Genomic DNA, 25,280 nt, shown 5'->3' with positions numbered 1-25,280 from the left:
GGTTTGATAAAATACCACTCTCCAGGGGAGAGAGATTTGTACTTAACTGAAGTGCTATGACCTTTCTTCTCTGCCTTTGCTTTACACCAAAAGTTGCCCAGAATGTCATTCATGGACCAAACTATGAACTGGACAAGAGCTGATGCCAAGTTTCAAAACGGCTTAAGCCATGCCCCCCACCCTGTTACTATAGCGACCCACAGGTCAGAGGTGTTATCTGTAGGGATAGTTAAGGGGTCAAAAGATAATTGAAGGCAGGTTACAAGCAGAGGGTTTTTGTGTTTTTTTTAACAATTTGTTCCCTTACCTGCTGCTCTGTAAGACAAGCTCAAGAATTTCTGTTAGTCACCAGTTTCTGTTAACCCTGTGGGATACGGTTTCCTTTTCCAGAATGTCATGTAGTTGGAATCACACAGCTGGTAGCCTTTTCGGATTGGCTTCTTTCACTTGGTAATATGCATGTAAGGTTCCTCCAGGTCCTTCTGCAGCTCGATAGCTCATTTCTTTTTAATACTTTTTATTTCCAAAACTACCCCAGAGATATGTTTTATCAGCTCCAACTTACACATGAAGAAACCAAGGCCAAGGACCATGTTTGCTGAATGCCAGGGACAGGTCTTTTGAATGTACATCTGTTTCAGTGTCTCTGCCCTGTGGGGGACCAGAATTTGTCACCTCCAAATGTGTCTCTTTGGCATGTTAATTTTTTTAAGCGGGTTATTTTATAAGAAACAGGAGACCTGAAAGAAACTCTGCAAACCAAGGAGGAGTCACCCTTGTGTAAGAAACACTGACATTTATAAGGGAAATCTCCATTTCTAAGATGTTTTTCTTGTTGTACCACGAAGAGAATGACCAGATCTCTAGAAACTCTAGAAACATCCTTGGAGAAGCAATGACTTTAAACTGAATCACAGGGGCTTCCCTGATGGCGGAATGGTTAAGAATCTGCCTGCCAGTGCAGGGAACACGGGTTCGAACCCTGGTCCGGGAAGATCCCACATGCTGTGGAGCAACTAAGCCCGTGAGCCACAACTACTGAGCCCGCGAGCCACAACTACTGAAGACCCCATGCTCTAGAGCCTGTGCTCCACAACAAGAGAAGCCACCGCAATGAGAAGCCCACGCACCGCAACGATGAGTAGCCCCTGCTCACTGCAACTAGAGAAAGCCCGTGCACAGCATTGAAGACCCAACGCAGCCAAAAAGAAAAATAAATAAATAAATAAATAAACCGCATCACAACCTTACCCTTGTTTGCTGGGCTTTTCCTGGTCACCTCCCCTAACTGGCTCTCCCCGCCCTCCGCAACCTCTTTTGTCTTCTGCTGAGGGTGGTATTTAAGGTGAGGCTTACTCAGGTTTCCATCTCCCATGTAGGCGGGTTAGAAACTTTCGTTTGATTTTCTCCTGTTAATCTGTCTCATGTCAATTTAATTCTTAAATCAGCCAAAGGAGCCTGGAGGGTAGAGGAAAATGTCTTCCTCCCTCCCCGATAGCCCCTCCCCTATGGCTGTGGGTCTTCTCTAGGCCGGCTTGGGCTTTGTGGTCCTGGGCAAGTCCACACCTTGTTTTTGTTAAAATTTTACCTATTTATTTATTTAGTTTTGGCTGCTTTGGGTCTTTGTTGCTGCGTGCCGGCTTTCTTTAGTTGAGGTGAGCGGGGGCTACTCATCGTTGTGGTGCGCGGGCTTCTTCTCACTGCGGTGGCTTCTCTTGTTGCGGAGCACGGGCTCTAGGCGTGCGGGCTTCAGTAGTTGTGGCACGCGGGCTCAGCAGTTGTAGCTCACAGGCTCTAGAGCGCAGGCTCAGTAGTTGTGGCACACGGGCTTAGTTGCTCCGTGGCATGTGGGATATTGCTGGACCAGGGCTCGAACAGTGTCCCCTGCATCGGCAGGCAGATTCTTTATTTTTTTTTGCGGTACACGGGCCTCTCCCTGTTGTGGCCTCTCCCGTTGCGCAGCACAGGCTCAGCGGCCATGGGTCACGGGCCTAGCCACTGTGCGGCACGTGGGATCTTCCCGGACCGGGGCACGAACCCGTGTCCCCTGCATCGGCAGGCGGGCTCTCAACCACTGCGCCACCAGGGAAGCCCCCAGGCAGATTCTTAACCACGGCGTCGAAGGGAAGTCCCATGCCTCTTTGCCTCTTATTTCCCCATGTGTTGAGAATGTAGAATAATCCACGTGTCTCCCTGTCGATTGAAAGAAAAAATGCACACCCTAAAAGTTGAGAATTATGTTTTATGTGGTGGACTTTCTGAGGACTTAAGCTCAGAAGACAGCCTCTCAGGTAGCTCTGAGGGACTGCTCTGAAGAGGTAAGGGGAGGGCCAGGATACACAGGAGTTTCTGCAAAAAATCCCAAGTAGTCGGAACATCAAAAATTACTGTTGGATTCCCTGGCGGTCCAGTGGTTAGAACTCTGTGCTTCCACTGCAGGGGGCACAGGTTCCATCCCTGATCAGGGAATTAGGATCCCGCGTGCCATGCGGTGCAGCCAAAATAAATAAATAAATAAAAAGCTTACTGTTAATTAAAGAAAAACCACCAGATATCTCAAGTTAATGAATTTAGTGCTTTTCTATGTATGGGAAGATGCAAGAGTCTGGGTTCAGTGAAATCCATCCCTTTGATGTGCACCTTAATTATCTAGGGCCTGCTTTTCTCCATCCTGAATCCCCTTTGGTACACAGTCGGGGCCACTGTAGTGGCTGGTATCTTGGCGGCCACAACATTCTTTGTTTACTGATATAGCAGGCAACATTTTTCATCCACAGGGAAAAATGAGGACTATAGCCTGGGAGACAGCCTCTCAGGTAGCTCTGAGGAACTGCTCCAAAGAGGTAGGGGGCAGGTCAGTACATGTATGATTTTAGTGAAGGGGGGTCCATGCAGTGAAGCCCACATTTTGGCAGAAGGTTGCTGCTCGTCACGAGGGACAGATATCTCTGTTAATGATTTTAGCGCTTTTCTAGATATGAGAAGATGCGAGAATTTGGGCTCATAAGATCTTCTCCTGAAAATATCTAACTATCTGAGGGACTGTTCTGCCGGTTTTTCCCAGAACACAGAGACCCTCACTCTTGATCTCCACCCTGGACTCCTTTTAGGATGTGTTGAAGGTCAGCGGCTGCAATGGCTCACGACTTCATTCTTGTAGAACAAGATGGTGAGTGACAATTTTTAGCTGGCATCCCTGACTCCCAGGGCAGTACTGAGGGTCAGCTGGACAGCCCAAACTCTGCTGAGATCTATGGGTCCTTGCAGGGGGTGTTAGAACGGCCCGCACTGGGTCCCTCACTGCCTGACTTGGCCAAAAGGTCAGCTCTGCCTCCGTGGGGCATTGCAAAGTAGAGGGGATTCTATCCTGGAATCAGATCTGATCCTGTCTGCATCGCCACAGGGGAAGCAGATGGTTTGGGGAAATCCAATTTAAAAGGGAAGAAATCGAATTAGCTCTCCAGGGGTCTGCCAGCCAATGCCTGAGTGAAAACTATTACATTAGCTGCTCAGGCCTCTCCAAGCCAGCATTAAAACTGTGGGTGGGGTGGGCTGAGCCAGAGAGCAGAGAACTTAGCTTGGTGGAATAAAGTCCTAAGACTCCGATGATCCCTGGCTTGGGACCCAGGAACCTGCAGCTGACTCTGCCATTGACTTTCCACGGTTCTTAGACCCTCCCTGTAACTTCCCTTTCCCCAAGACCCACACGCATAATCCCAGCCCTCCCAGAGTGTGGTCACACTTATGTAAGGAGAACATACTTCAACAGGCCTATTTACTCCGAGTATTCCATTGAAGATCCCCTTGGGGTGTGAGTGCTATGGGGCGGAATCATCTAGGGAGGCTGTCCCAGGTGGTCCTTGAGCCAGTCAGCTCTAACGGGGAAATGTGTCCAAGGAAGTTCTTTTTGCCTAATTTCCTGTGCTTGGGAGGCCATGGGGCATCCTGAACGTGGACACTGCTCCCTTCACCATAACCCCTGGGACCAGGGATCAGTGTCCTGACAAGAGGTGCCAGTAGGGATGGTTCTTATTGGATAGTGCCAACTACCGTTTAGATCCGTGTTTTGGGGCTGCGTCGGGTCTTAGTTGCGGCACGTGGGGTCTTCACTGAGGCGAGCGGGATCTTTCGTTGCGGTGTGGGCAATGATCTTTGCTGTGGCGCGTGAGCCTCTCTCTAGTTGTGGCTCCAGGGCGCGTGGGCTCTGTAGTTATGGCGCACGGGCTTAGCTGCCCCACGGCATGCGGGATCTTAGTTCCCCGACCAGGGATCGAATCTGCGTCCCCTGCATTGGAAGGCGGATTCTTTTTTCTTTTTTGCGGTACGCGGGCCTCTCACTGTCGTGGCCTCTCCCGTTGCGGAGCACAGGCTCCGGACGCGCAGGCTCAGCGGCCATGGCTCACGGGCCCAGCCGCTCCGCGGCATGTGGGATCTTCCCGGACCGGGTCACGAACCCGTGTCCCCTGCATCGGCAGGCGGACTCTCAACCACTGCGCCACCAGGGAAGCCCGAAGGCAGATTCTTTACCACTGGACCACCAGGGAAGTCCCTAGATCCTTTCTGCTAAGGGAGCTTAATTGTGAGATCAGAGAGAAGCAGAGATGCCATATGCAGAGCTGGGATGAGCCCCTGTCCTGGGCTTCTGTCAGGTCTGTTGTACAATGCAGACGAGAAGCGCAGAAATGCAGAAGTCATGGTGTGGCTGCCAAGATGCTGAATATCCTCCCCCAGAATCCCATTAGTTAAGGGTTGGGGTGCTCTTTTCTTTGCATCTTTGTTACCCAAAAAATGGGGTCGCTTCTTGGTGGACGTCAAGCCAAAAGACTCAGCCAAGCCAAAGAGCGGGAAGAGGAAGGATTTATCACTTGCAACAAGTAAGGAGGACACCGGGGGTCTTTCCCAAAGCAGGGTCCTTTCCGAAACAGCAAAATTGGGGAAGATTTAAGGTAAGGGTCCGTGCATATTCAGGAAGGGGCTTGAGTTGAGGAGAATTCAGCCTAGAATTGGGGCAAAGGTTGACGGAGTCCCAGCTTTAGTTGATTGAAATCCTAGGGTCAGAAAAGGTCAACATCTGGGAGTTCCCTGGTGGCCTAGTGGTTAGGATTCTGCGCTTTCACGGCTGTGGCCCGGGTTCAATAGCTGGCTGGGGAACTGAGATCTCTGCGGCCAAAAAAAAAAGTCAAGATCATCATTCCTATCTCCACCTGTGTTGGGGCCTTATTTCAAAGGTATGTATCAGAGTGTTATGCTCCTTGGGGAGGAACTAGGACCCTGTTTTATGGCTCAACTATTGTTTCTTGACTGCTTTTCCTGTGTTCCTGCATTCCTTTGTTCCCTTAAGATCATTGATTACTGAGACCTGCTCGAGGGCAAGCACTGTGTCCAGGCTTAGATCACAAACTGGCTTAGGCCAAGGACGGCTTCTCTGATGTCAAGAAAACTATGCCTGGTTCTCTTTCTCTGGGGACCCCCTACCCTATCTGCTCACATCCTGAACAGCCCAACCATGGCACTGTATATGAAAAAAACATGCAACAATTTCAGAGATAAAGCATTATTTTGAAATATTTTGGGGTTGTCCATGGAAATATTCACCATTCCTATTACTTTAATCTTTACTAGAGGTCCTCCCCTCACCCTTGCTCCCACCCCTGCACCCCAAGTGAAAAAAAAATAGAAAGAGCCCTGGTTTCGTGAGTATTCGCTGGGAGACCTATGTCTTTATGAGATCTCTAAGATGCAAGGGATGTAGGAGTTCCTCAAGTCCCCATCTCCAGGCTCTCCTGTTCCCCCGCCGCTCCCCATAGCCCAGGGCCCACTGCTCTATTAGGCAGCCCTGGTTTCAAGGAGTTTTCTTTGCATTATGCCAAAATCTGTTCCCTGTGAGCTCTACCCATGAACTCTCGCTGTGGCCCCTGGGACAACATATACCCCTGGTCCACCTTATAGTTCTCTAGATACTTGCAAACAAAGTTTGTTGTGTTGTTGGCTCCCCATCCTTGCCCAGGTTCGAATCCCCTGGTCCCTCACTCTTTCCTTGGAAGACAGGGTTCTAGAGCTGCCCCCTCCGGGTCTCTGGAGCTGGTCACCTTCCTTTTTGAGGAGGCCCCAGACTGGAGCATCATACTGCTCTGGGGCCTGACTGCTGCATCCGTGGCTTTATTTTCTCCCTCCACCTGGACATCTACCTCTCTGGATGGAGCCCAGGACAGCCTTACCTCACAGATTTGGCTTCCGTTAGGTTTGTGATAAGCTACATTTTCATGTCTTTTTCCAAATGATATTGTTTTCTATCTTGTATTTATGGAATTGAGGTCTTCCAATCAAAAGGTGTTCCAGTATGTTTTTGTTAAATCCCCTCCTGCGATATTAATCCTGGGAGGCACCACTGTGTAAAATGTGCAATAAGACCAAAAAAGTACAGACCTGGATTCCAATATGTATCTAGTATATTAACTGGATGATCTTGGGACAAATATGTAACTTCTCTGAACCTCAAGTTCTCCAGCTGTAAGATGGAATCCAACACAACTGGGAATTCCCTGGCAGTCCAGTGGTTAGGACTCAGCACTTTCACTACCAGGGCCCAGGTTCAATCCCTGGTTGGGGAACTAAGATCCCACAAGCCGTGTGGCGCGGTCAAAAGAAACCAAACCAAAACAACACCAGCGAGACACTCACATCCCGTTTGCCCCTTTTCCACTTTCACTGTAGATTGGAAGAACTAGATACTCGTGCTCTCAGCTTCCTTTATAGCTCTGAGTACCCATGTGTCAGATTTTGGCTAATGATTCACAGATCGAGTTGGCTTCCAGTCTGTTGGGAGAAGCTTTTGCCTTTTAGATAGAAAGGGTAGTTGTATGGAGCATTCGCCCTTCTCCCCACTTCCTGCTGTGAATGTAGAGATGTTCGGAGTTGTGGCAGCTACCTTGTGACCATGGGGTACAAGCCAAGAGAATCACAGCGATGCCATTTTTGACAGTGCCTTGCTACTAAATCAACACCTGGGGTTGCCTCTGGATTTAATATATGGGGGATAAACACTATTATCCAACCAGACAAACATGTTATTAACTTACTCAGCTCCTTGAAGTGTAAGGATCAGGGACTCTGCTAAACGTATTATCCTGATTGCTTGACCTCATTTACTGATTATTTATTCCTGTTAAGATATATCCTTTGGGTGTTATAATCCATTATTCTAGACCCTGAGGTCTCTTTGAACTATAATTTGTTACCCAAGTTACTGGATATTTCTCAGAGCTTTGTGAAACCTACAGTGTTTAATAATATTCCAAGTTATCATTAAAAACATTGACCAAGGTAGGGCAAAGCAGGGCCCTGTAGCTCCCTGGTGGAGCCCTCTGCCCTTGTACGGGGGCTGGATTCACCCAGCTATGGATCCGCCTATTTGCGCTGTTTAGGTCCACTCATACTTTTCCATCTTGTGCCCAAGAAGCTCATAAGATGCCCTAGCCTGTCAGCGAAATAAAAATTCACTGTACCCCTGGAGTGTCTTAATGCACTAGTTAAAACCTCCTTCCTGGGGGAGGGAAACAACAGAGGTCTGGAACGAGTGCTGGGATACAGAGGGGGTCTTGGCTCCAACCTTGCACCACTTGACTCTACTCTGGAGGATGAGGGATGTGGAGAGGTGGGCCCCTGTGAGGAGAGTGCCAGGAGTGTGGGGATTTTCAAGCACTTTCTGTCCTGAAGGGCACCAGGTGCAGTAATAACCTTTTACTGTCCAGCTGTCTCTATCATATTTGTTGCCCTTGGGCTGCATTTCACAGTTGAGCCCAGAGGCCAACACACCCGCTATATCCTCTTTTGCTCAAGGGGATTCTTTCTGGACCCACAGCTGTTGTTGCTATTGGCTGTCAATTGCCTGTTTGTAAAAACTTCCTGAGAGCTCTGGGCCATCTTGGTTTTCCCTCTGCTGCAGAGCTTCCCCTGGTCCTGGTGGCCAGCAGAGCAGGCTCGTTCCGGCTGGACTGAGGGCAGCGAGGGCGGACCAGCTGGCTCCTTCCCGGGTGTCTGCCAGCTCTCACGATCCCTCCTCTCCCGGTCCTGGGCCCGGCCTGCAGGTCAGAGGCTGGCCGAGTCCTTATGACGTGCTGATCCCCCCACCTGACAGCTGACTGGTCAGGGGTAGATATTCCACTGCAACTGGGTCAGACTTTCTCTCCTAAAAACTTCAAGTGGGGGGCTTCCCTGGTGGTGCAGTGGTTGAGAATCTGCCTGCTAATGCAGGGGACACAGGTTCGAGCCCTGGTCTGGGAGGATCCCACATAACGCGGAGCAACTAGGTCCGTGAGCCACAACTACTGAGCCTGTGCGTCTGGAGGCTGTGCTCCGCAACAAGAGAGGCCGCGACAGTGAGAGGCCCGTGCACTGCGATGAAGAGTGGCCCCCGCTTGCCACAACTAGAGAAAGCCCTCGCACAGAAGTGAAGACCCAACACAGCAAAAACAAACAAATAAATAATTAAAAAGCCAAGCATTTGAAGCCCTTTTTTAAAAAAAAAAACAAACAAAAAACTTCCAGTGGGGCTGGTGGAGGCTGTCCCTGTGTAAGCCTGGAGCTGAACACCTGCTCTCTTTCCACCCCTCGTAGACTGAGTAGCAGAGACAATTGGTGTCTTTGGAGAGCAAAACACAGCACCCAGAAGCGGAGAGCTGCAGGAGTGCCCAGTCCGTGGTTCCAGGGTCTTCTACAGCTTAACCGTGTTTCCACGTTCGGGTTCCATGAGATACTACCTGTGTTCTTAATAAACTGTTCGCTTTTGCTGAAGCTACCCAGGTGGTCCATTATTTATGACAAACAGAAAGGGTATAACTCTGAGGTATTCCTCAGTTTACGTAGCAGCAATCTGTTTTGCTGACTCCACTCTCTCCAGCAAAGAAACCAGGACTGGGAAGTGTGTATATGGGACCTGCTTTTCCTAGAGGGAGCTGGCAGTCACGAGCAGGGTGGATATTACCTTTTTTTTGGCGTGCAGGATCTTGGTTCCCTGACCAGGTATTGAGCCCACGGCCCCTGCAGTGGAGGCACAGAGTCCAAACCACTGGACCGCCAGGGAAGTCCCCAGGGTGAATACTACCATTATTCAGGGATTGTGATGCTGTCAATTAAGACAGTCCCACTCACTGTGAGACAAAACAAACGGCCTGTTATTCCCACGACTGAAATAGTAGTCAGCCTTCAAGTGCTCAAATTAGTAAGGGACCGAGGCCACAGAACAGCAGAGAGACCCAAGGATGCGAACCCAGCTTGGATTTGTTTTGTTAACTGTGGTAGAATAAACCTAGCACACAACTTACCATTGTAACCACCTTCAGGTGTACAGCTGGCTGGCACTGCGCACATTTCACAGTGCTGAGCAGCCGTCACCACTACCTACTTCCACGCCTTTTTCTGTATCCCGAACGGAAACTCTGCACCCATTATACGGCAACTCCCCATTCTCCTCGCCCCAGCCCCTGGCCACCTCCAATCTACCTACTGTCTCTCTGAATCTGCCTATTCTAGGCACCTCACATAACTGGGATCGTCCAGTATTTGTTCTTTTCTGTCTGGCTTATTTTGCTTGGCATAATGTCTTCAAGGCTCATCCGTGTTGCAGCATGTGTTGGAATTTCATTTCTTCTTGAGGCGAAACCATACAGTAAGTCCCCTACATACAAACGAGTTCCTTTCCGAGATGACGTTTGTAAGTCCAATTTGTTCGTATGTCCAACAAAGTTAGCCGAGGTACCCAACTAACACAATCGGCTACATACCGCTGCTTTTACACTTGCTTCCGGACATCCTGGGCTTGAAATAAAAATACTATACTACTATACTCTATACAGTACCGTACAAAGTACACAAAAGCGCAACCACCTGTAGAGGATGCACGCCCGTGACAAGGTGCGCCAGACACGAGAACTAACTTAGGTGACTGGACATGCGAAGGCCCGCTGGCATCTTTGAAAGTTTGCAACTCGAAGGTTCGTATGTAGGGGGCTTACTGTATTCTGTTGTATGGATCTACCACATTTTGTTTATCCCTTCACCTGCTGATGGACATTTTTGGGTGGTTTTCACCTTTTGCCTCTCGTGAATAACGCTGCTGTGAACATTGGTGTTCTGATTTTTTAATGTAATGGCGTTCAGGGCCATTTTCGTTCTCTCTCTCTTTTTTTAATGTGGAGAAAGAGCCCAGACTGAATCAAGGAGTGGAAGATAAAAACAGGTTTGCTGCGCTTCTGTACTTCCCCTCTTGTGGTGCTCATCTCACTCCGTCGTAATTGCTGGCTTGATGCTCTGAACCGCTCACTAGATTTTAGGCTTTCTGAGTGAAGGCTGTCTCCCGCACGGTGGCTTGGTGAGGGTGACTGACATCCCCCAGCATGCCTCTTCCTCCTCCTTTCTGGTTAGAGTGGAGCACAACCGGAGGTGGAAATGGAGCAGCAGGCATTCCGCAGCTCACACAGATGGCTGCCGCTTTGCTGGCTTACTCAGGTTCTCCACATCCCAGCCGGTGTGTGTTCGGGTCCACCGCGTCGGGTCCTCGCCTCTGCAGGACCCACGCCACCATCATCAAGAACAAGAACAGACGCGAATTTGTCTGTCCTCGTGGGCTCCACATTCTCGATCTCGCCCACGTTACATCAAACTGTCCTCCCTGACTCTCTGCCTGTGGGCGTCAAGTTCCAACGTCGGAAGCAAAGATCATAGTCTTATAGAGACTGCTTAACCAGCTCCAGCGATTGTGTAAGGTCAGATCCCTGTAAAAAAAGTTATTTAATATTCTGCTTCTGTTTAAACCCCGACGAGTATACCCTCATTTACTCAGTCAACAAATCCTGAGTACCTACCATGCACTAGGCAATAGGTGCTAGGTGCTGAGGGTGTAGCAGGGAATAAAACAGAAAGTCTGGGCCACCGGGGACCTCATGTTTACTACTGTATCCTCAAGACACATCACATTGCTGCAAGAAAGAGTCCCGGGCTAGGCTCCAGTGTTGATGTGTGAACAACGGTGAGATCTTGGATCAAAATCCCTTCATCCCTCCATGCCCTGATTTCTTCACTAGTAAAGTAGGGAGACCAACCTTCCCACCTACTTCTCATGTACGCACAGAGCAAAGAGCAGCTGAAAAACATTTGCAAAAATAAGCAGCTCTAAAAAAAATGTAGGGAAGCAAAACCCCAGAACCAGCTTGGGATGCTGTCATCATCTTTTATTATGTATCAAATTGTCTTTAACATAAGTTACAACCTGATTAAACTTGACAGACATTTTTCATCTATTTAAAGACACACACACACATCTCCTTATATACAATATCTTCTGCCTAGAGCCTAGCAAATATAGTACCTTTCAATGCAGGATATTTCTGCTTAACATAATAAGCAAAAACAAATGACCAAAAAAAATATAAACCAGAGCAAACCCAAATCCCTTAACTACGAATATCAAGATTGAGTAAAGCATTTAAAAACACAAACGTAGAATAACTTTTTTCTTTAGAAATGCAGAATGAATACTAAAGTTAGTGGCAAAGAAAAACAAACAAACAAAACCACACACACACACACACAAAAACACAGAACCCCGAGAAAATAACCAACAGTCTTCAGGGGCGAACTTCCCTGCTCGCGGCCGCAGCGCTGACTCTAGACCATCTCTCGGTTCCTGCGGATGGCACAGCACAGGACCATGCTGAAGACCATGCCAAATACCTGGAAGACAGGAAGGGGTGTGAGCAATTGTGTGGCTTTGCTGCGGGAAGGCGGAGGGAGAGGGGAAGACAGGAGACATGCCGGCCGCTACAAATGACAAGGAGAAGGTGCCCACGAGGCCAAATGAGGTAAAGGGTGTGAAGCAGGAGAAATGTTAAGTAAGACAGTGGAGGGAATGCTGACCAGGGGGATTCTGGGTCTGCAGCCGTCGGCCGCTGCAGGCCGCACAAGCCAGCTCCCTGGGAACTCTCAAGGTGAGCATCCTTAAATTGAATGCTCCAACGCCAGCTATTCCCATAGTGTCTCCAGGCCAATACTTTCACTTCCCTCTTTGCGTACGTCTGTGTTTTCTATTCTAGTTTTAAAGGTATTGTCATGCCTTTTACTGAAAGCTGCTTCAAGCCTTTCCTAGATGCAGAGGAGGGGTGTCAATTACCACTAAGACGGGAAGCGATTCTCTCTCTGGGGGAGTCTTTGCAAGGGGCAGAGGAAGGCTGGGTCCCCTACAGAGTCTCATCACTCCCTTGTGGGGGAAGACGGGTGACCCCAGGGAAGCTGGTTGGCCCCTGGTGGCTTCTGGGGGCTCCTGACATGAGAGTAGATTGTTGGAAGCTTTCAGTCTCCTCCTGGTTTTCCACCTTGGGGTGTCTTTCTGACCACAGTGGGAGGTGAGACAGTTCACATCCATGTTGCTTTTACTGAACTACTTTCGTGGGGCAAAGAAAAGCAGGTGCACGGTGAAAACATGTTCTTAAGATTATCCCGGGATCACTAACAGGTCTGGGTGATCTACATCCTTGCTGTTCCAAGTGTGGTCCGTGGACCAGACACAGTGGAATCACCTTACATTTATCCCTGCACCTTAATGGTTATGGGAATGGATTCTGGAGACACAGTGAGTTCAAATCCCAGATGCTTCACTCCTGACCTCAGAGACTTTGATCAATGTACTCAACCTCTCTGTCTCTCCGGGCCCGAGTCTGTAAAATGGGAATACGAACAGTTCCCACTTCGTGGATACGGCGAGGCTTAAATCAGTTGATAAATTAGTTGATTAGCTAAAACAGTGCCTGGCCAGAGGAAGGGCTTAATCAATCTTAACTACTTAGATTCCCTCCGATGCCCCCCGGCACTCACCATCACCACTGCAATCCCGATGCCCACGGCGCCAATGATGTGGAATTTGTTTTGGAAGACCTCTTCGATGGCCTCAGGGCAGGACTTGGGGGGGGGCAAACCAAGACCCAGGTCACACACGGTCCTGCTCCAGGCTCTCCCCTACCCCACCACGGCACCCAGCTCATACCCGAAGCGCTAGTGGTCCCAGAACAAGGGCTGGGGACTGGCTGGTGGATGGAAAGGAGAACCAGGAGAGAGATGGGAGGTGGGTCCCCAAAATTTGGGCAAGAAATCCGGGAGGGAAGAGGGATGAGCCCTTGCTTTGGGGTCCATGTCTTATGTGGCCATAGGGTTACCTCCTATTATTCTGAAGTTTGGACATTTGCTCTAGCTCACAACCATGAGCTGCTCACAAGTCTATAAAGCAGGAGTCCAGGCCTGGGAGCATCGCCCGTGCATGGCGGCTGGAGGGCCCAGTCGTTGCAGGGAGCTAGAGCACTTTGTTATTTCCCTGGCCTTCGTTTTGCTGCCCTTGAGGAAACAGAGGCCCAGGGCAGGGGAGAAAGGAGATGGCCACCTTGGGTTCTTCCCAGGGGGAAGAGGTGTTTAGGAAGCACTGGGATGCTGTCCTCCCAGATCAAGGGAGCTGAATGCAAGTCCACTTTGGCAGGATTTGCCCAGAGCAGCTGGGCCGGGCACAAGGGTCTTGCGCGTAAGCTTACCTTCGTCGTGAGGTTGTCGAGTATGTCCTTTTTGGGGCAGATGTCTGAGATAAATTGTTCTACTCCCCCAGCCAAACCGCAGCAGTCCAGCTGCAGAGGGAAGGACAGGGATGGGGGTGGGAGAGATAAATAAAGAGGACTGAAATAGAGATGCACACAAGTTCTGAAGAAAGGCAAGGAGAAGGGCAGCGTCTTAGCGAAGCCGGTGTACCGCGTAGTGGATGGCTTTCAGCGTCTCCCGCTGGGGCTCGTCCTTGTTTTTCAGCTTGTTGTAGGTGTCCCTGTAAAATTCCTGGACTTCCTTGATCACCTGGGATGCACAGACAAGAGAGGAGCAGAGATGGCTACTTTATGAACGAACGTCACCTGTTCTGTCTTGTTCACGTGCAGCCACAAGTTCCCAGAGCGGACAAGCCACTGGACTAAGACCTCCCCGCCTCGGGGCCTCCGGGGTCCCCCCTCATCTCCTCCCACATCCTCTAGGAACCGCTCCAGCCATTTCCCCTTCTTTTTGCACCTTTGGTTGGTCCCTTCAGCCCCACTTGGCTCTTTCCTGTCTACCTAGAAACAAAATTAAATTGCCTCAATCTAAGGAACTAAAAACAAAAAGCCTACTCCTGATTCGGCTAGTTTTTCAGGCTTCCATCTTCTTTCCTTCACTCACAGACTGGGTGACTTTTGGCAAATTACCAAACCTCTCTGTACATGAGCTTCTGCGTACGTAGAATGGAGATCATAATAGTCCCCACCTCAGAGGTTATGGCGAGGATTTAAAGGATATTGCATTAAGCCTGTAGCACAGTGTCTGGTGCAAACAGGGGAGAAGGGCGAGCTATTGTTTTATAATACGAAGGAAGTAGTGTTATGCTTCTGCACCGGGTGCATCCGGGTTTAAGAATGCCTGTAGGGCTTCCCTGGTGGCTCAGTGGTTGGGGGTCCGCCTGCCGATGCAGGGGACACGGGTTCGTGCCCCGGTCCGGGAAGATCCCACATGCCGCGGAGCGGCTGGGCCCGTGAGCCATGGCCGCTGAGCCTGCGCGTCCGGAGCCTGTGCCCCGCAGCGGGAGAGGCCACAACGGTGAGAGGCCCACGTACCGCAAAAAAAAAAAAAAAAAAAAAAAAGCCTGTATCCAGGGTCTCTCTTCTTTGGCCCCTCCTGCTAAACATGACAAGACAGCCCTTCCTGAAACACTGTTCTGATGCAGCCCACCCTGGACCCCCACTGAGCCCACCCTCAGCTGTGCTCAGACCCTTTCTTTGCCGGGAAGGTCCAGCCTCCACCAGCTTTCCTCCTGAAATCCTCTCTCTCCTTCCGGCTTTAGGTCAACACCCCTCTCTCTCCGTGAAGCCAGAAGAGAGTCCCCTTCCCCACGCCGGCTTTCAAATCCCACGGGGCTTCTGATTATAAATGGCTTCTGTGACACGAGTCAAATGCATGTCTTTCTCCCACACTAGGTGTCAAAGCTCCTTGAAGTGGGGACCACCACCCACGCATCTCTGGACCCCCCAGAGAGCGGGGTACAGCCCTTGGCTGGTGGTGGCACTGATTTAGAGACGAGGGGAGGGACCGGGGTGTGTGTGTGGTGGGTCCGGGCCAGACGAAGCCATATTTCTCTAAGTCGTGTTCCAGAGAAGTTGAGGGGAGGGCTGCTGAGGTGTGAGGGGCAGACACACTGACCCAACAATACTGCCCGAACACCCACTCCATGCCAGCGCCGTCCAGGGCACGGGAAGCAGTGGCCGGCACCCACCCGCCCAGGGTAGCGTGAACACTCGCATTCCCTTCCCTGGGGAGCTCCCCTCAGAGGCACGTCTGATGGCTGAAGGCCAAAGGCCGAAGCAAGGGACCAGCTGGGACACCCTTCCACCGCCATCACCCCATCCCCCAACTCCCAAGAGACCTTACAGGGAAAACCTACCTCATCCTTGTGGGAATATCCCCAGATGGCCGCAGCTATTTCAATGGCAAATATCACCAAGAGGAAGCCAAAGAACTGGAAGGGAAAGGGCTGGAGTGAGGCACAGTCCCAGCTGGCCGGCCGGAACAAGCATCTGGGGACCTGGCCTCTGGGGGCGGGAAGGGATGCCTGGAAGGGACGGGAGGGGGTCTACAGAACTACCAGCGCTCTGCCAAGGCCAGGAGGGGAAAGCCGCAGGAGGAGAGAGTGGCACAGACCCCAGAACTGATATTTCTAAGGTGTCAACGAAGAATCAGCGATAAAACACCTTTACCTGCTCACAAAAACCACAGAGATTTGAGGAAAGAAGGAGGTGAATACAATCCGGAGTTTGAGGAAAATTGTAACAAATTTTGAAACAAGAAAGGGAGGCGAAGGTACCTGTGGATTCAGGGAAAAAAAGCAAACGTGGTCCTCGACAAAGGGAAAAACAAAGTCCTGGCATTTAGTTGCCTAAGGGAAGTGATAAGACAGAGGCTCCAGAAAGGAAGAGAGGCAGCGTGTCATCCCGGGGCCGGGGATGGGGGCAAGGAGATAGGCACCCGCTCTGCCCCGTCTCGCCCCCTGGGCTGTGGGATCTCGGGTGGGCACCCTGGGACACCAGGGGCTGTGGGCACAGAGGGGACACTCACCAATCCCAGCATGCACTGGGACTCCTGCACAGCCCCACAGCAGCCCAGGAAACCCACCAGCATCATGAGGGCGCCGGCTCCAATCAGAATGTAAACTCCTGAGGGCACAGGGCAGAGGACAGGACAAGGAGCTGTTAGTGGGGACGTGTAGGTGCTTCCTGATCTCGTTCCCTCTCTGCATCCTTACTGCCCCCGTCAAGGGCACAAGAGGCCCAAACAGCCTCCTCCCACCTGTCTCTCTTCTGACACCCACCCATCAAGCCCCCATTCCCACCTTACCCTCAGCCCTCCTGGAAGGTGCCCACTGCCCCCGCCCTAGGACACAGAACATCCACGGGAGCCCCAGATTCTACTCAGGACGGACCGGTCCAGTCTGCATCCGTCTCCAGCTGGATGGACCCACTCCCGCTAGTTAAATTAGACTCTCCAAACTTGGGCTAACTTCCTGAGGCTCTGACAAACCCCCTGCTGGCCTCTACCTGACACAAGAGGCGAGGAGAGCAAGGCTTCAGCAGGAAGGGGCTGTGCACACGCAGACACCCACGCTCTGGGCGGGCCAGCTCTGCCATATTCCCAGAGGGGATGCCTTCCCGCCCTGCTGCCTGGTGGCAGCCAGGCCTGCACAGTTAGCAACGTCCGAGGGCACGAGAACCCTGCTCTAGTGCAAAGAACAGCCTGGGTGTCAGAAGACCCTTGTTCTGGTCCCAACTCTGCTACTAACTGCTGTGTGACCTTGGGTAAGATCACAATTTCCTTATTTCCTTAACAGTAAAATGAGGAGTTGGTTGCTAGAAAATTTCAAAAGATCCGTTATAGCACACCAGTGAGATCTTACAGCTGCAATTCAGTTACACCAGGTTAAGAGTGGAAAGGATCCTCCTTGCTAGAGGGAAGGTGAGTGACAAGGTTTCTAAGCACTCAGTTGGGGTGTCCAGTGCAGAAGGGGTGGTGAAGGGCTGTGAGTTCCACAACTCTGGCCTGGGACAGAGGGACACAGTGGGACACAGCCCCAGCCCTAGTCATTCCACACTCCCCCAGGGAATGCCCAGAGGGGCCCATCGTTCAGTTATATTCTTGAGAAGCACAGCTGACCTGCAGTGACCACCCCCTTCCCCGGTTCCCTCCGCCACCCCCCAGCGGCCCCGGGAAAACTGGCAAAGAAGTCCTAGGCCTCCCTGGCATCTGTCCACTGCTGGGAGGGGCCTCCTGTCACACGTCGAGAGCCCCAAATGCCTGGGTTTGAAAGCCAGCTCTGTGACCCTGGGAAGGCCACTTATCTCTCTGTGTAACTGTCTTCCATCTGCAAACTGGGGACAGGAAAAATGCCCACTGCAAGGATTGCTGTGAGGATTAGGCCATATGCTCCAAATGTCCACAAGTGCTGGCTACTGCTAATCTTTCTAACTTTAACTTTAAAAATCTGAATATTTTATTAAGGTATAGTTGACGTACAGTCAGCTACTGTCAATCTCACAATACGAAGGATGGACGACAATTGTGAATAATCACGATTGTGATGCCGAATTTCACAGACGTGTTGCTCTCTCCCTGCTGTCCCCTCGCTGGGAGCAGGGAGACCTCCCTAAAGTAGGCATGCTTCCCCACAATACACAACAGGACGCTGCGACGAGAACCCCGGCAGGTGTCACAGTGATTTCACCGTCCCACATCCGTACCCTCCTCCCAGGCTGGAGCTGTGTAGACAGCAAACCTCGCAGTGGCCCGTGGCTGAGACTCCCGGGCAGCACAGCGAGGGGCGCACACAAGGGAGCGTTTGTCCTCTGCCCGTCCCCTCCCCACATCTGTCGTGATGTCAAGTCACGTGGCCTTGCTGGCAAACCCCGATGAATATGGGTATTGTTCCCGTGCACGCCCGGCCCAGACTGGGCAAGGGGACAAATGCAGCTTGTCTTGGAGTCAAGTCCCATCCTCCTAGGTCGTCCACTCCATGGGGCCACAGGCTGGACTTGGGGAGGCAGGTCCGCCCTGCCCACACAGGGGCACTGCAGGAGAAGGGGCAGCGCTTTCGGGTCTGGGCTCTGACTTGGGGACCCCAGTGAGCGGTAACACTGCCCCTGTTTCTCCCCGTCTCCTCATCTCTCCCCACTGGGGCAAGACAACAAAGGATGAGGTCCCTCCTTTGACCTCCATTGCAGGGTTGAGTGGGGATGATCCACAGACGTGCTCTCTTTCCGTCCAGATCCCAGCCTGGCCGGGCGACCCTGGCAGAAGGCAGAGGAGTCAGGGTGGCGGCAACAGAGAGCCACTAAAGGAAAACGCATTTCCCACGCAGAGAGAACATTCTCCTAATGGGCCTGTCGGTTAATATTAAATATTCAATCTTGCTCGGACAGCTGTTAGATCTGGGGTGTCTTGGCTTCACCCTCTCCATCCAGCGGGGGATGAAGATGAGCAATTCCCTGGTGGCTGTTTATGGGGATTTTGGACGGCAGCCGTCAAGCCATAGGGCGGCTCAGCTATGAGTAGCAACCCCAGAAGCCTTCCGTCCACTGCAGGGTGAGGGCTTCCCCTTGCACAGGCTCCGCCTGGTCTACACCCCGAGCTTGTGAGCAGGGGCTGACGGTGATAAATGACAAAGCATTCCCCTTTATAAAACAAGTGGATGCTAGCTTTCAGTCTGACTCATGGAAAAAGTTATTTGTCACGGAGCCTTCTCTGGGATTTTACTGTATTCACTTGCTTAAGGGCTGTTTGTTCTGCTTTCTTCAGGCTGACATTACAGGCCTAGTCCAAAAAAAAAAAGCTTCTAGTGGAGCAGTAGCATCTGCCGTGTCCTTTACACAAAAGCCTTCTTTTCCACCTGTTGATCGGGGCTCCCGGCCTGGGGAAGGCAGGGGACACGTCAGCCTCCCGTCATCACCCCCATCCCATCTTGCAAACACTGCTCCCCACACGTTCGTGTGCAGAACAAACTCTGGCCGAGCCTCTGGCCTCCACTTGCTGAGAACAGTTTACTGTCTCCAAATAAGTCAAGCAGGGGTTCCGAGGAACCCTAAGTCTGCTCCCCGATGGCTCTCTCCCCGTCCCTGTCCATCCCACTGATGGCTGGACCAAGGACTGAAGAAGGGCTGCTGGGCTGGGACCGAGAAGAAGAAGCTCCCCAATTCGTTTGCAGCCTGGGATTATGGATACTGTTGACGGCCTGAATCTCCAGGGCCCGAACTGGAGAGAAGGCCCATATGAGGCTGTCAGCCGTTCTGGATCCGCTAGAGGCTGTTCTGAACGTTGCAAAGTTGCTTCCCTCGCCTCTCTGCCTGATTATGCATTTGTTCTCTACCTTGAAAGCTGTGGCCCCGCTGGAGAAAAGACACCCCTGGGTCCTTCAGGTTTCCTGAAGGGTCAGCTGCACGGCCAGGCTGGCCTGTGGGTTGCCCTGCAGATGGTTTGTACCCAAGTGCAAGGGACGGTCACCCCATGATGTCAGGAAGAGCAGCCGGGATGGAGCTGGCACCCTCTGCTGGAAGAGGGGCTGTGGGTCAATGCAAAGGCTGATGTCACAGCCCGAGGGGGAAGGGGACACAGAGAACGAAGCCTCCTTGGCCCTTTGCCCGGCTATGACAATTATTCAGTTGCCCAAAGCACTCAGCGAACCGCGGGGCCCAGCCAGGCCCAAGTGGTCAGTCGCTGACTGTGTTCTATGTGATGTCACTTGCATCACCCTCCAAGCCCTGGGCTTCTGCCAGCAGAATGAAGTCTTCAAAGCTGAGCCCTTTCCCAGGAAGGGGGTCCAGTGCAGAGGGTTTGTCTCTGTCTATGAGAGCTCAGCGGGCAGTGGCCACTTGTCCCTCAGTAGGGGTTTTGCTGTGTCTCTTTGGGATGTGCCTTCGGACCAGCTCCTGGCCACCTCAGGTAGGACCACGGGCCATCAGAAGGACGCCACAATGACCAGGGAATCTGAGTCCTGGGAGATTCCTGGAGGCAGGCTTGGCCCCTCTGGCTGTATGCTTGTCACTCTCCTGCCACCTGCCTGACTTTCCTACCTGTCACCTGCTGGGCTGCTGGTGCCGGGGGCCTGTCTCCTCCAACCACAATTGGGGCAAAGTCAAAAGGCCTAGGGAGGGACTTCCCTGGCGGTCCAGCCAGTGGTTGGTACTCCATGCTTTCACTGCTGAGGGCCCAGGTTCAATCCCTGGTCGGGGAACTAAGAGCCCATAAGCCACGAGGCCAAAAAAATAAAAAAGAGTGAATATATGTATAACTGACTCACTTTGCTGTACACCTGAAACTAACACAACATTGTAAATCAACTATACTCCAATAAAAAAAAAAAATACACAGAATGAGCCAGAGTCCTAGATAACAAAACAGAAACTGGTCGTTGGAAGCGACCAGAGGTATGGAGTCAGGCACCCGCAGAGCATGGGGAGGCCGGGGACTCGCTCTAGGACAATGCCACCTGCTTGCACACGCCTGCTCCCGGATCTGCTCTCCCTGCGGAGGGTCCCCAGCTCCCTGTTGTGACGTGACATGGAGAGCTCAAGGCCCGTCCTCAGCCCCTGCCCCTACCCTGCAGTCCCACTGCCCCAGCTCACAGAGTGGCATTCCAGGCCTGCCGAGGCTGCCAAAAACCTCACAAAAGAATGCTGTAGTTAAAACAAGTCAGGGCCCTATGGAAACCTGCTCCCTAAAAACCCTGTGTGTGTAGTTTTCAATGTACTTTTTTTTTTTTAACTTTATTTATTTATATTTGGCTGCATTGGGTCTTTGTTGCTGTGCACAGGCTTTCTCTAGTTGCGGGGAGCGAGGGCTACTCTTCGTTGCGGTGCGCGGGCTTCTCATTGCGGTGGCTTCTCTTGTTGCGGAGCACAGGGTCTAGGCGTGCGGGCTAGTTGTGGCATGTGGCTCAGTAGTTGTGGCTCACGGGCTTAGTTGCTCCGCAGCATGTGGGATCTTCCCAGACCAGGGCTCGAACCCGTGTTCCCTGCATTGGCATGTGGATTCTTAACCACTGCGCCACCAGGGAAGAGCATGTGTGTGTAGTTTTAAAAAAAAGTATGCTGTGCTTTTCTTTCCCTTACTTTCTTTCTGACAATTGGGAGACACTCCCTAAAAAGCCCCAACTAACAGCACCACCAAAAAGAGATGAAGGCAGGGAAACCATCCCCAGACCCAGGTGCCTGCGGGGCCACCAGCTGGAGGCTGGCCCTGGGAGGCGGGAGGGGGTCATGCACCACTGGCCACCGCGTTCTTCCTGAAGGTCTGGGTGATAACACTCTTCAGACTGTTTGCTCCGTCTTTTTTTAAAAATAACTTCTTTGGTGGGTGGAAAGGAAGTGACCAAACTTACACTTTGAGCCTGATGACATGACAGCATCCTCCTAAAAATAGGGGGCTGCTTTTGTTTCTTGCAAATGAAGTGTTTTCTATCCCCCAACCAGGCGAGGGGAGAGCCGAGAGGGTCTGTGAGCTGACTCAGAAACCAGGGAACTGCCTCAGACAGGCCCCGGCCCTCCCACTTCTGTTAGAGATGCTTACACGGCAATATGCTGGTGAAAGTGACAGAACGATGCTAGAAAAAGATGCCAAAGGACCCGTGTGCAGAAAGAAACCTGCTAAATCTATTTATCTTCAAACTGGAAGCCTTTGCCCTAAAACAAAATCACTTTAGAAAACAGATAAGACTTAACATGCATGGCCTGTGCCCCAGCGCAGGGGTCTGAGGGGCTGGTGTCTCTTCTAGTCTCTCGTATTAATCTGAATGTTATCCAGGAGGCAGGTCCTCTGGGTCTCTGAGCCCCTATCTGAACCGTGGGGGAGAGGCTCCCTCTCCTTCCCCTGGCTCTGTGGGTCCGCAGGACAAAGTTTTTTAAATTAAAGAAATGATCCAGGCTTCTTAGACATAAAATTCAGAGAGAAGTTCAGAGACAAGAACAGAGGTTCTGAAACCCTCCAGGGTGGCAGCAGCTTTGGCGGAGCTGACTTCACATCAGAGAATGGTCCCAATGCCAGGCTCGGTCAGCTTGGAAAAAGACACCACATCAGTTAAATGCAAATGCGTGGGCACAACTACACAAAAGCCCAGCTGGAAAAGGACCCGACTGGCAATGCAGCTGGAGCAAAAGTCCTCCCCAGCCCAAGTCCTTGGATCAACATGGACTCTCCATAGCTGGAGGGAACAGCAAGGTCCCCCACTCACCTGTGTAGAAGCTGGAGTTATTATTATTCTCTTGCTCGAAGATGCTCTTGGTCTGCGAGTCGAATCGGAGCCATAGTCCGATGGCAAGAACCGCGATCCCGGCAAGCTGCAAGACACACGGGACATCGGCGTGAGCCTGGCTGTCAGGAACAGCGTGGTGCCCTATCTCAGGTGAGCTGCCCTTGGCCTCTGCCCCTCACCGGGCACCTGGAAGTAGCAGCAGCCAGGTGGGGGTGTGGGAAGGGGATCGAGCCATTTGCTAAAAATACCAGCCAGTTGGGAATAAACAATTATCTACCAGCAGTACGGGGATGGATACCTCGTGGACAACAGAATATTATACAGCCGTGAAAATGAACCAGCCACAGTTTGTGCAATGCTACGAGTGCATCTCACGATGTTAATCAGAAGAAGTAAAAAGCACCGGACATGTACAATACGATTCCATACAGGTAAAAACTCTTGTTTAGGAGGGCGTGTATATCATAACAGAAAAAGAAGGAAGTGATGATCATAAAGTCGAGTGAGTGGTGGCCTGTAGGGAGGGCGGGGTTTCTGATGAGGGAACAGAACGGAGGTGGGGGGGGTGGGGAAGGCGGGTCTAGGGCACTGGCGATATTCTAGCTTTGACTTGGGTGGTAGTGGCCTGGATATTCACTTCATAATTATCCTTCACACTGTTTGTGTTTTCTGCACTCCTCTGTATATATACCAGACAATAAAAAAAAAAGAAAAAACATCGCCCAACGCGTAGGTACCTCCCTGGGCTGTGAGGGCAGCTGTGATTCTGGACTAAACCATGCTGCTCAGTGAAACCTACCCACAGCTGGCGCCTCTCTCTTCACACAGGGAAGCCTAACAAGCTGACCCACCCGACTCCAGGCTTAGGTGGACATTTACTTACGGGTGATCCTTGTAAACATTAGACAAGAAATCTCCAGAGGATTGTCCGATCCTATAATTTAGTGAAAATCCTATTTCATAGGTGGGCAAGTTGAGATACTGGACCCTAAAGGGCAGACTCTCCCAGTAAGGAAAGACTGCGGCATCAATCCTGGCCCGTCAGGCACTGCTGAACTTGATGCCAGGGAGGAGGCCCCCTGCCAAGCCCCGCCAGGCCAGCTGAGCTCCCCTCCCCACTGCTGCTGGCCTGTACCAGGGCTTGCTGGGGTGACTCACAGGCTGTGGGTGGTGGCCGGCTGGATGAGGGTGTGTGGGCTCAGGGCCAATGCCCAGCCCTAGGTTTCGCTGGCCCACCCTCCTCAACAGAGGCACCCTGTGTCAGAACCCTCCTCCTCAGGGAGCTGGGTTCTTTGCCCCAAGGGCCAGGACAGCCTGCAGTATAGACAGCCCTCTTCTCTGTCTCTGCTTCTCTCCTTTTCCCATGACTTTGCAGCGGGTTTGGGCGTGCTGGGTGGAGAGTGGAGACAGCAACAGTGGGAGGGGCGACCCAAGACTTCACACTGCAGTAGAGTTAAAACGTTGTCTACAGGGAATTCCCTGGCGGTCCAGTGGTTAGGACTCTGTGCTTCCACTGCAGGGAGGGCCCAGGTTCAATCCTGGTCGGGGAACTAAGATCCCGCATGCTGCCTGGCGCGGCCAAAAAAAAAAAAAAAACCCTTGTCTACTCCCGTAGAGGTGTCCACAGTGAGGGTCTGGAATTCCTTAGAGCTCTATCGCTTCAGATCTCTTATCTGGCGAACACGCGTGATAAGCTCGGATGCTCTGGTTCAGTCTGGGTTCTCCTAACTCTCAGGACCTCTTAGAACAAGGGCCCAGCTGGGAAATCTCGGTGCACTGGGGACTGAGACCCAAGACCCTGGTCTAGCTCCCCTGGGGTCTTGGAGAGTTATAAGAAAGGAGGTAGCAGTTCCCCCTTCTCCACCCCCAACACAAGCAGGCCCAATCAGACTCCTGGAGAATGGAAGGCGGAGGCCATTGGCCTCTTTGGGGATGTGAAAGCATTAGCCTGAAAAGCCAGGAGGCTGGAGCTTCACACGCACTTGCAGGTAGTCCTAGACTGTGGTTAGCACTGAGCCACAAGCCCTGGCCTCAGTCTCCCCTCTCGCCCTTATCTTGGCGGGGCTGTCGCTGACAGCACCTGGGCCTGAGAGAGCCGTGTCCTTTCACGCACGTCCTTTCTGCTCTAGGCTGCCTGCACGTATCCAAGGCTTATCCTCCAGTCATTCTCCCTGTGGATAAAGTTACTCATCCACGCCTTACTCTGCTGGAAAAATTCTTAAACGAGTCACCACAAAAGGAACAAAACCAATCCCGTCCAAAAGAACGAAGCTACAAAGATGATGACAGCTCCGCTCTGCCCAGAAGCTTGTCAGGCCAGGAGCTGGGTCTCTTTGGGAGTGATCCCATGCACAGGTAACAGCACCCAAACGAAACTTCCAGTTTTAGTCTTGAGGATCCTGAGCCAGTCGTTTACCTTTGACCTGGCCCACACGCACAGGTGGCAAGAAGAACACTGTGTGGAGAATAGTGTCCCAGAAGGTCCCACCCCGGCCAAGGACAAGGCCAGATACAGGAGAGGAGTCCAGGGTCCTGCCACATCTGGACACCATCCCAGACCTAACATCAGGAGGAAGGAAAAGTGGCTGGCTCTGCAGAAGTGGGAAAAGCATGGGACTTCCCTGGCGGTCCAGTGGTTAAGACTCTGCGCTACCACTGCAGGGGGCGCAAGTTCGATCCCTGGTTGGGGAACCCACATGCCACGTGGTGCGGCCAAAAAAAAAGAAGTGGAAAAAGCAGTAATACATCTCAGTTTCTTATGCCTAAAAACTCACCATGAGTGAGGAGGAAGGTTCAAGAAACCCAGGAGGAAGGGAGGACAGGGGCGGGACTGGGAGGCTCGGTTCACCAAAATCACAGAGAAATGAGCACTGCTGCCCGTTTTGTTTGAATTACTGAGTTAACTGGCCTGAAGGGATGCTGCCAACAGCTGCCCCGTTTT

At 51.8% G+C, this 25,280-nt stretch overlaps 1 protein-coding gene across 2 annotated transcripts in view; it reads right to left on the bottom strand.

The window, feature by feature from the left end:
• Nucleotides 1–11,213: 11,213 nt before the first annotated feature.
• Nucleotides 11,214–25,280, bottom strand: part of CD9 (CD9 molecule) — a 35,844-nt gene continuing 21,777 nt past the window's right edge. The window contains exons 2-9 of one of the 2 annotated variants that reach the window (XM_089920175.1): nt 22,319–22,424; nt 16,162–16,259; nt 15,911–15,982; nt 15,491–15,565; nt 13,783–13,881; nt 13,572–13,661; nt 12,868–12,951; nt 11,214–11,730 (exon numbers count right to left, since the gene is read on the bottom strand). In XM_089920175.1, coding sequence (XP_089776301.1) covers nt 11,665–11,730; nt 12,868–12,951; nt 13,572–13,661; nt 13,783–13,881; nt 15,491–15,565; nt 15,911–15,982; nt 16,162–16,259; nt 22,319–22,424 — 690 coding nt within the window. In that variant the 3' untranslated portion in view covers nt 11,214–11,664. The remainder of the gene's footprint in view (nt 11,731–12,867; nt 12,952–13,571; nt 13,662–13,782; nt 13,882–15,490; nt 15,566–15,910; nt 15,983–16,161; nt 16,260–22,318; nt 22,425–25,280) is intronic. The other variant, XM_022577364.3, reaches the window with a different exon arrangement.

This window comes from Delphinapterus leucas, chromosome 11 (assembly GCF_059928025.1).
Source record: "Delphinapterus leucas isolate spDelLeu-1000000601 "Yukka" chromosome 11, BTC_Dleu_Yukka2, whole genome shotgun sequence".
Taxonomy (NCBI): Eukaryota; Metazoa; Chordata; class Mammalia; order Artiodactyla; family Monodontidae; genus Delphinapterus; species Delphinapterus leucas.
The sequence above is the reverse complement of the archived record's forward strand: the minus strand, read 5'-3'. Positions and strand labels throughout refer to the sequence as shown.